This window comes from Lytechinus pictus, chromosome 11, assembly GCF_037042905.1.
Source record: "Lytechinus pictus isolate F3 Inbred chromosome 11, Lp3.0, whole genome shotgun sequence".
Lineage (NCBI taxonomy): Eukaryota > Metazoa > Echinodermata > Echinoidea > Temnopleuroida > Toxopneustidae > Lytechinus > Lytechinus pictus.
The window spans coordinates 19,133,242-19,142,695 of NC_087255.1; the positions used below are offsets into that span (position 1 = coordinate 19,133,242).

Consider the following 9,454-nt stretch of genomic DNA (forward strand, 5'->3'; position numbering starts at 1 on the left):
CGTCTTTTACCTGAAAAATATATTTACTGCAAAGTTACAGAGGGTGCTAATTCTGTAGAAGTTCTTATGCAGCCCCCCTTCTGTATTAATGCTAATAAAATTGTGCGGAGTTCACTTAGAAAAAGAAATCAGTTTGCCTTTTGAAGTTGGAGCCCTGCACAAATTAGATTGTTTAATGTTAAAATAAGATAGAAGCAAGCTTGGAAGCAAAAGGTTCTAACTAAGAACTCAATGTAGAACCATATTGGGCATGTCTTTCTTGCATTGACCTGATTATGTTTACTGCTCAAGTCAATGCATGATGAAAAGGGATTGATTCCAGTTGGCATTCTATACACTTACCACAACCACCAAGTTTAGGTGATGGGAGACATTGTGGAGCGTAATAAAAGCTGAAAATCAATGTCACTCAAGTAGTTGTTATTCTAACGAATTGCTTTACTGGAATTGGTTTTGGGTAGGGATAGTTGTAAAATGAGGGATGGAATGGAGGGAAGGTGGGAGGTGGAAAGAGAGAGGTGGGAAAGAGAGAGAGAGGACAGAAGGAAGAAAGAAAGAAAGAAAGGGAGGGAGGAAGGAAGGATGAAGGAAAGAAAGAGAAAGAAAGACCTTTATAAAAGCAGCAATCACAGGCAGTGAGAGAGAGAGGGGGAAGAAGAAGAAGGAGAAAGAGAAGAAGAAGAAGGAGAAGAAGAAGAAGAAGAAGGAGAAGGAGGAGGAGGAGGAGGAGGAGGAGGAGGAGGAGGAGGAGGAGGAGGAGGAGGGAGGGAGGGAGGGAGGGAGGGAGGGAGGGAGGGAGGGAGGGAGGGAGGGAGGGAGGGAGGGAGGGAGGGAGGGAGGGAGGGAGGGAGGGAGGGAGGGAGGGAGGGAGGGAGGGAGGGAGGGAGGGAGGGAGGGAGGGAGGGAGGGAGGGAGGGAGGGAGGGAGGGAGGGAGGGAGGGAGGGAGGGAGGGAGGGAGGGAGGAAGGGAGGGAGGGAGGGAGGGAGGGAGGGAGGGAGGGAGGGAGGGAGGAAGGAAGGAAGGAAGGAAGGAAGGAAGGAAAGTAAGAAAGAAGGAAGGAAGGAAGGAAAGTAAGAAAGAAGGAAGGAACAAACGAACGAAGGAAAGAAAGAAAGAAGTAGGAGGAGAGAAGAAGAAGTTGTAAATGAATGAGGAGGAGGAGAAGAGGGGAAAAAGAAAGAGACAAAGAAAGATAGAGAATGCGATACAAGGTGGAATGGTGGTGTTAAGAAAATATAATTTTTTTGTTTTGTTTTTATTATTAAATTGTTGTTCCCACCTCACCTGACAGCACTGTTTGAACCTACTTAGTTCATATCTTCCTTAGATAGCAAATGTTATTATGTAATCTAAGATAAGGGGATTAATCAAATCTGAGATTTTATAGTGTAACATCAACAAAAAGGTTTGAGTATCACATACATGTATCTGCCCCTACACTCTTAAGACAAACTATTCAGATTTGAAGAGATACCATGCCAGAGGAATACTTAATAGAATTCCTATTAAAAAATGTCCAGATTTATTGTCAAAAATAACAGAACTTTTAAAAAATCACAGGATTCTTGTCACTTTTCAAATTGTTCATTTTATAAATAGAAATCCTTATTTAGTGCCCCTTTGAAAACTTATCTCTTCAAATTTGATTAGATTGGTTTGAGGGTGTGTAAGGAGTACCGTGCATGTATGTTCATTAAATAGACAAGTTGGGGGATATAGTCGTAAAATAGTACAATGATTTACTCAGAACTTTTGAGCCCTTTCTTTTGATATGCCTAACATCGCTCGAGGTTTTCCTTAACAGAATTAAATCTAGCACAGCTGTGTTATCAGTGAACAGGTACTCACTCCGCAGTCAAAAGGACTTATCGTCATGCAGAGCACATACATTAATGCCTTTCTAGCACCAAAACATAGCCTTGTTTGGTAACATCTATGCATTTGTTATCTCTTTTGTGTGATTGCGGCTACAACCTGTCTGCTTCAATTTACTAGGACATGGCCAACAGACCAATCAATCAATTTCCGGATTTCTTTTTTTACAGATAATTCTAGATATGACTGAAGCATGTCAATTTATCTTAAAAGCTCGCAATATCTAGGGACCTGGATTGCAATCTACTTAAAAACATCCATTGATTGGCCTATTTCATACTCTTGTGATTGGAGTATGGATAGCAAGTGGAGATTACTGCCTCTTGGTTGTTTCTTTAAGTTTTCAAAATATTTAAGTATTTTTATCTCCCTAGATTAAGTACCTCTTCCAGGTAAGATGTTTTTTCTGTCAAAGTTCGCTGGTAGAGTGCCTTTCATTATTTTCCAATTGATTTTGGAAATGATAAAACCCAACTTCAAGTTATCCTGCTTTTAGTGAAATCGCTACTACTGCTACTTCTTTCATTTTGTTGCATTTCATGTATTCTGTAGCTTTATAGGCTTGGCCAAATTTATGACTCTGTTTTGTTGTTTGTCAATACAATTGATGTTGACCTTGAACAAATTCTGAAGACCGATATCAAGATGTTAGACATGCATATGAAGTAGTCAACTTTCGCTTTATTTGATAAAATCCATAATCACCAGCACTTTTTACCATGTTAAATACAATTTTTTTCCTTAAAGCATACACCTTTAAGCATCTAAAGGTCAGTGATTTAAAATTCAAAGTAAAGCTTAATGGAGAGGTTGATTTTTAAAAGAGGCTTTAAAAAAAATGAGAGGAAGAGGTAAATTGTCTCTTTTCATCTCCCAGATTTCTTGAAAAATTAGAGTGTAACTGACATTTTAGATCCAAAAATATGATTGGGAGATACTTCAATGAGTAATTGAAATGGTTTGAGGAAAAGTGACGGAAAGAGAGAGAGAGAGAGCTGGGGGGGGGGGGGGGGGGTAGAGAGATGGAGAGAAAGGGAGAGAGACAGAGACAGGGAAACAAAGAATGAAGAAAGACACAGAGAGAGAGAGAGAGAGAGGGGAAGCCAGAGAGAAGGGAGTGAAGAGGAAAATTTAATAGTGAGAGAAAAAAACAGGAAGATAAATAGGCAAAACAGAAAGAATGTGGTACAGCTTTTTAAAATAATTTTTTGCTATCAAACAAGATGTGGAGGAAAGGATAGGGAGCAGAAATAGAGAAGAGAGGGAGAGAAAAAAAGAAGAGAGAGAGAGAGGGGTAGAGATTGTTTCAGTAACTCAAAAGTGAAGACCGGCAAGCAATTTTGGTGATTGTATATTTGTCTCGTTTAGTAGCCTGCAGCCCGGTATATTTATTGAGTACGTAATAAAAGAGCGTAGGAGTGAAAAAGAAACACCATTTAGATAAGAATGTACATATCCGCCCTCCGATAGGGTTGAGAATATTTATCACCCCAAGGTAGGAGGATGAGGAGATTGAAAAGGCTCTAAAATTTCAAAATTAAACTTTGGGGTATATTGCTTCTCGTAAAAGTTCATTAACTTTGTCACAATCGCAGTAGTGGAAAAAAATTATATTGATTTATCATACAATAATAATAGTAGAAGGAGGAATAATAATAATAATAATGAAAATAGTGATAATAGTACTAATAATAATGCATGCAGTAATAATAATTACATAATCTATGGAAGGCTTCTTTTCTTCTGTGATCATACTTAATATTTTTTGGTGATGCAGGTGCATTTTATGAACTTCTCTGTTCTTGCAAAATACCTTAATGCAGTCATCTTCTTAAATTATTATAGGACAAGTCCACCCCAACAAAAAGTTGATGTGAATAAAAAGAGAAAAATCCAACTAGCATAACACTGAAAATTTCATCAAAATCGAATGTAAAATAAGAATGTTATCACATTTTAAAATTTCGCTTAATTTCACACAACAGTTATATGCACCTCGTGGTCGGTATGCAAATGAGGAGACTGATGACGTCATCCACTCACTATATCTTTTGTATCTTATTATATGAAATATGAAGTATTCTTATTTTATCATTGTCAAGAGATGCAACGATTAATTCCTTCCTGAACATGTGGAATTAGCATTGTTCAATACTATATGGTTCAGTCAACTTGGTCCTTATTGTCAAATCTGTAAAAAATGAAATATTGTATAATTTAAATAATAAAAAACAAAAGAGATAGTGAGTGAGTGAGGGACATCATCAACTGTCTCATTTGCATGTCACTGAGTTGTGCATATCACTGTTTTGTGAAAAATAAGCGAAACTTTAAAATATCATAACTTTATTATTTTACGTCCGATTTTGATGAATTTGTCAGCATTATGCTAGTTTGATTTTTCACAATTTATTCAAATCAACATTTTTTATGGGGTGGACTTGACCTTTAATTTACAATGATTTAAAGTTTGCTTTTAGATCCCAGCGTTTCTTTGCTCTCTGTGTAGAAACCTGCTCCCATCCCTCTATTTTTCATACTTTATCACTTCCCCCCCTTTTTTAAACAGAAGTTCAGAATGCTGCAAGTTTGTTTATAAGCTACTCCAAAGTCCAAATTATTCCCTTAAGTTTTTTCTAACATGTTTTCTAGTATTGGGTAAAAGCCAGGTGCCTTGCTATTTTCTTTCTCACTTATTATGATGGAGGAGCAGATATCCTGTTTTGCACTATTCGAGAAGTTCATATAGATTTCTTTACAGGTTCAGCCTAACTGGAACTGCAATGCAATCTTATAATGTCATTTTGAACTGCTATTTGAATTGATTTACTTATCAATTGCAAGTTTGCATTTCAAGAAAGTTTGCAGGAATTAATTACAGTTTAAAATTAGTTGCTTTTACAAGTAATAGCACTTGTTTATAAGACTTGTTTTTTTCAGTTTGAAACCATTAATTGTTTTACTGAATTTTGGTTGATCTTAATTCATTTTACAGAAGTTTTTACAATTTTGTGTCTTTGAAATGGCTCAATCTGGATTGTATTAAGGCATAGATTTTGAGCAGGCAGGGTAATAGATATTTTGCATACTACTTAAATATCATACTCAAGTTTCCATCTCTTATGAAAAAGTAAAAATTATTCATAAACACATCAAAATTTAGGCAATGTATATTGTGACCGACTGGGAACAAAAACTAAGAAGTAGAAGAACAGAGAAAGAATGATCTTCAGATACAGAGATCGAATCAAAACAAGATGTTTTTCTTCACTTCTATAACGGTTGATACAGATATCCCTGGAGAGACGTTGAGTAATATTGAAAAATCTTGTCTTCTTGTAGAGGGAATATTGGATGGAAAAGGTAAGGTGATCCAGTGTGAAATGTCAATGTCCAAGAGTGACTGAAATGATTTCATAAAGCATGGAATAAGAGATTCGGTGAGTGGGTGATTGGGAAACTCCGCGTCTTGATAATGTAATTAGCCGATACAGGTCTCTTTTCTATACTGAAAAGAAACGTGAATGGGGGATTATATTGCCCATAGGGTTGCGTAGGTACGATGGGATTTTCATCAGTAAGAATTACAAAGACATTGATTTGGTAATTTATATCATGTTATATGGAGTTAAGACCTTTTTGACTCAGAAAGTAGCTTAAACTTTTGATCAAAGTAGAAGACTTATGATGGACATTTACGTTGGAGTGAAATAAATTTTTATTGTTGCGACCTATCCAAATAGTTAAAATATAAAAAAATCAGGAAATTTATTTTTTCAGGTTGGGGTTCAGACCTTTACCTCTAAAAGTAACCCTGACTTTTTAAAGGAAAGTATATGACTTGTGTTAGATGTTTATGTTGGAGTAAAATCAACTTTTATTTTTGCGATTTAATACAAATAATTCAACTATAAAGAATCAGGAATTTTTTTTTCAGGCTAGAGCAACTGAAGTAAATGGCAATTAGCGATTCCTTGATATCGATTAATTGAAGTGAGATGTAAATATTGCACAATTGATGATAGAATTGCACAGACTTTAGTTTCCCTTACTAAGTATTCCCAGAAGTCAGAGTTCTAGATGTTGGACAACTATTGCAACAGATATCATTCTGGGATTGTCTCTACTTCCTGTATCAAAAGAAACGTCGATAACAACTTGAAACCGTACCTTTAATGAAAGCAATGTTTAATTAAAGTCAGGGATTAAACAGACGAGGGTTGAACTCCGGGAAGTGGCACTGTCAACCGGAGGTGTTTTTACTGTTGGACGTCCTGCTGTAAATGTCACGCTAGATTGTGTTTGGGATCCCCTGTGGGTTAAGCGCGGGCTGCTCTCCAAGGCTCACAGGGGATGTATGAATGATGTTAATCTAGGCCGAAGACGTGCTGGGAGATCCGATAGATCCAATCTTTTTAGTGTCGGGCATGCTCCCGACGAGCGCAAGGATTTCCTTGCATGTAGGACAGGTATGTCGCATCCTGCATATCGGCAGGTAGAAATATGAATTGTTTTAACTTGCTGAATGACATGATGAAATCAATGCAACAGTCCCATTTCAAGTTGCATTCATCAGAAGTTATGCCATAGTCACACCGGCGAAACCTGATCCGGACGAACCAAAGCCAAGACCCTGTTCTCATTTACTTTCTTAAACTATTTTTTTAGTGGTAACCAGTTTAGTGAAAAGTAGTTAAACATGTTATGGGACTGCTCGAAGCCGTCTGGAAGTGATCATACCATCCTACCTCTCACTTGAGATGAATAGTTGAGCATTTCAGAAATTGATAAACTGATTGGCCTAAAGAGCCGACGAAAAGGGCACTAAACCAGCGGGAAAGACGAGGAATGCCATCTTCCGCTGCGAAGCTAACATCTGCCGCCAAGTTTGTCAGGCCAATAAATAAAAGGCGAGACCAACTTATTGACAAACTTATTGCCTTAATTGCAACAGGGGAAGTTCAGAATCCCACACCACTTTTTTCCGCATCACCATGCGAATTTGTCGTGGAATGCAATAAACCTTTTTTTTTAAGAGGGGGGAGGGGTGGTTAAAATGCATCACCAGAGTCAACATGATATTGGTTTACATTTTCCCCTGTAGTATTATTCTGCTTGCTCTCTGTGAATCCTTTTGTTCTTGATTGCCAACAAAGAATTTTACCCAATTTCTTAATTTTCTACTTGAAACATATTTTTTTCCTTCATTGAATTTCGAGTATTGACCTATTTCCACCACTTTTCACCATCACTTGTATTGTTCGGTTAGGTTTCCCCTCCTTTAGCCAATTCAAAGAAATTTCATTCTCTCCTCTATTTATTTACCCTAAGAAGGAGGGCGGGGCATTCGTTATTAACTTAATTTTGCCAGGTATTTGTAACATCTTCCTTTTTTGTCACGCTTTGGCTGTTTTTCCCATCAACGGATGCAGCTCTGTTTCAAGCTTATGCTCGTGACTTGAAGGAGTCTGACTCTTCTAATTAGTCTTCTGCATTTGTATTGAAGTCAGATGCCTTTCTATGTTATCTGAATCTGATATTTTTATTTTCCCTATAGATTCTTTGAGTTTTTCAATGCACTCTCTCTCTCTTTTTTAGCTATCAATTTCCTTTGATTTCTTTTATTGCTGTTTCTTCATCTCTTCACCACTTTTTTCTGTTTCCCCCGCTTTAACAACTTATTCTTTTCACCAATCCTCATCCTCTATCTCTCCACATGACCCCTCCCCCTTTTCCTTTCACTTTCTCGCTCTCCTTTTCTCTTTTGGTATTTTTGGGGGCGAACCGTTTGATTTTGTCTGTCTTTGTCTCTTCTCTCTTCCTCATTCTTTCAGTCTCTCTCCCCCTCTGTGTATCATTTCTTTTGACATCTCTTATCAGCTCTCGTTTCTTTTCCCCATCCCTCTTCCCCTGTCTCTCCAAATTTGCCCCTCTTTCTCTGTCTGTTTCTCTCCCTCTCGGGGTCTCTCTCTCTCTCATCTCTCCCTGTTTCTGTCTGTCAGTATGTCTCTCACCTGTCTCTGTCTCTGTGTCTCCTTCTCTGTCCTTCAACCCCTCTTGGGACACCGACATTTACAAAGCAAATGTGAAGTGTCAGGTTATTGAATTGGATCAATTTGAGCTGGGGATCTGGCTTAAGAGAGTAAGAGTATCTTGAACCTTTGCTGGCGAGTCTCCTGACAGTTCCTCTCGTCTGGATACTCCATTCATTCATCTCATTCCATGACTCATGTGACGGAGTCTGCGGCTCATGCAGGAATCTGTAAAAACGTTAACATTCACAAATTGGCAACATTGTGAGAGGTTTGAATGACCTGATGAATGCTCTCTTCGATATAAAGCCAGAAGTCATTACCAAAACTAGAATACTTTTATTAGGTGTCAGCCTTTATGTCAGCCATGGAGGGGAAGTGTACTATCCGTCAGTGATTTGCACCGACATATTTTCTCTTAGCCAATCAGATTCTAGGATTTCAGTAGCTTATAACATTTGTTTAATTTAATGCTCCTCTCAATGATCAACAAAGATTTGTGAAGAGAGCAACGCGGAACGTTGTACACCGTCTTTTTCTGAGAATGAATCATCCATACATGTAGGAAATCTCTTTTTTGAATGCCTGAACTACAGATTTAGTGATAAGTTTTTTTTTATTCATCACATGACACCAGCTGCATTATTAATGTTATGCATAATTAACTTAACCCACTGGCGGATCCAGGGGGTGCACATCCGGCCCGTGCCCCCCCCCCCCCCTTTGAGAAGCAAAATTAAAATTTGTAATGTAAAATGCCGTAAAAAAACAGAAGTGTGCCCCCCCTTTTGAAAGTTAATTTTTTTCGGGGACACATCCTTAATTTTTGGTTGTAACCTTTTTTTTTTGCTTGTCAAATTTTTCCTCAGAAAAAATGTGCCCCCCTTTTGGAAAATCCTGGATCCGCCCCTGACTTAACCAATATGTATAAATGATGATTGTTAGCTCGATCAATGGTGAGGCCTACTAAAGTGCTAAACATTAATGAAAGTTGTATCAGTGTATCCATTGATATAGAAGCATAAATAGGAAAACCCACAGAACAAAAATCAATGCCAGTCGCTAATTATATATTTCTGTGATATAATTCTTAAGAAACCTGTATTTCATACTCTAGTACATGAATGTTACATGATTGAATCTGCAGACAATTTATTGATGAACATGAACTTAACGTGAACTGTGTTGAAGATCACAGTGTACATAGCATTAAACCCTTTGGGATGTCTTGACTCTAGAATGAATTTGTTCTATCTTCTCTTGGCCGGGCTGGTTGGTATCACCTTGAAACGTGTTACGGTGACAGGACAGTCCCAACCTGCCAGCTACCCCTCCTCCCATCTATCTCCTTGGTACCCTTTTCAGACCAGAGGAATAATGTACAAATGCTGCGCAAGACATATCTACATCAGAGGATGCATTTCAAGTATATGAATACTGGGTGATACTGAAATATGAGGATCCATCTGAAGATCCCCATCTTGATATGGTTGCAAAGCGAATGTTGATGACCACTGAGGAAAATCACAAGCCTCATCCGGAAAAT

General features: G+C 37.9%; 1 protein-coding gene across 1 annotated transcript; it reads right to left on the reverse strand.

Moving 5' to 3' along the window:
* Nucleotides 1-7,573: 7,573 nt before the first annotated feature.
* LOC135156037 (octapeptide-repeat protein T2-like) lies at nt 7,574-7,948 on the reverse strand. Its single transcript, XM_064107048.1, has one exon. It carries the CDS (start codon nt 7,946-7,948, stop codon nt 7,574-7,576), a length of 375 nt encoding a protein of 124 aa, XP_063963118.1.
* Between the last annotated feature and the right edge of the window lie 1,506 nt (nt 7,949-9,454).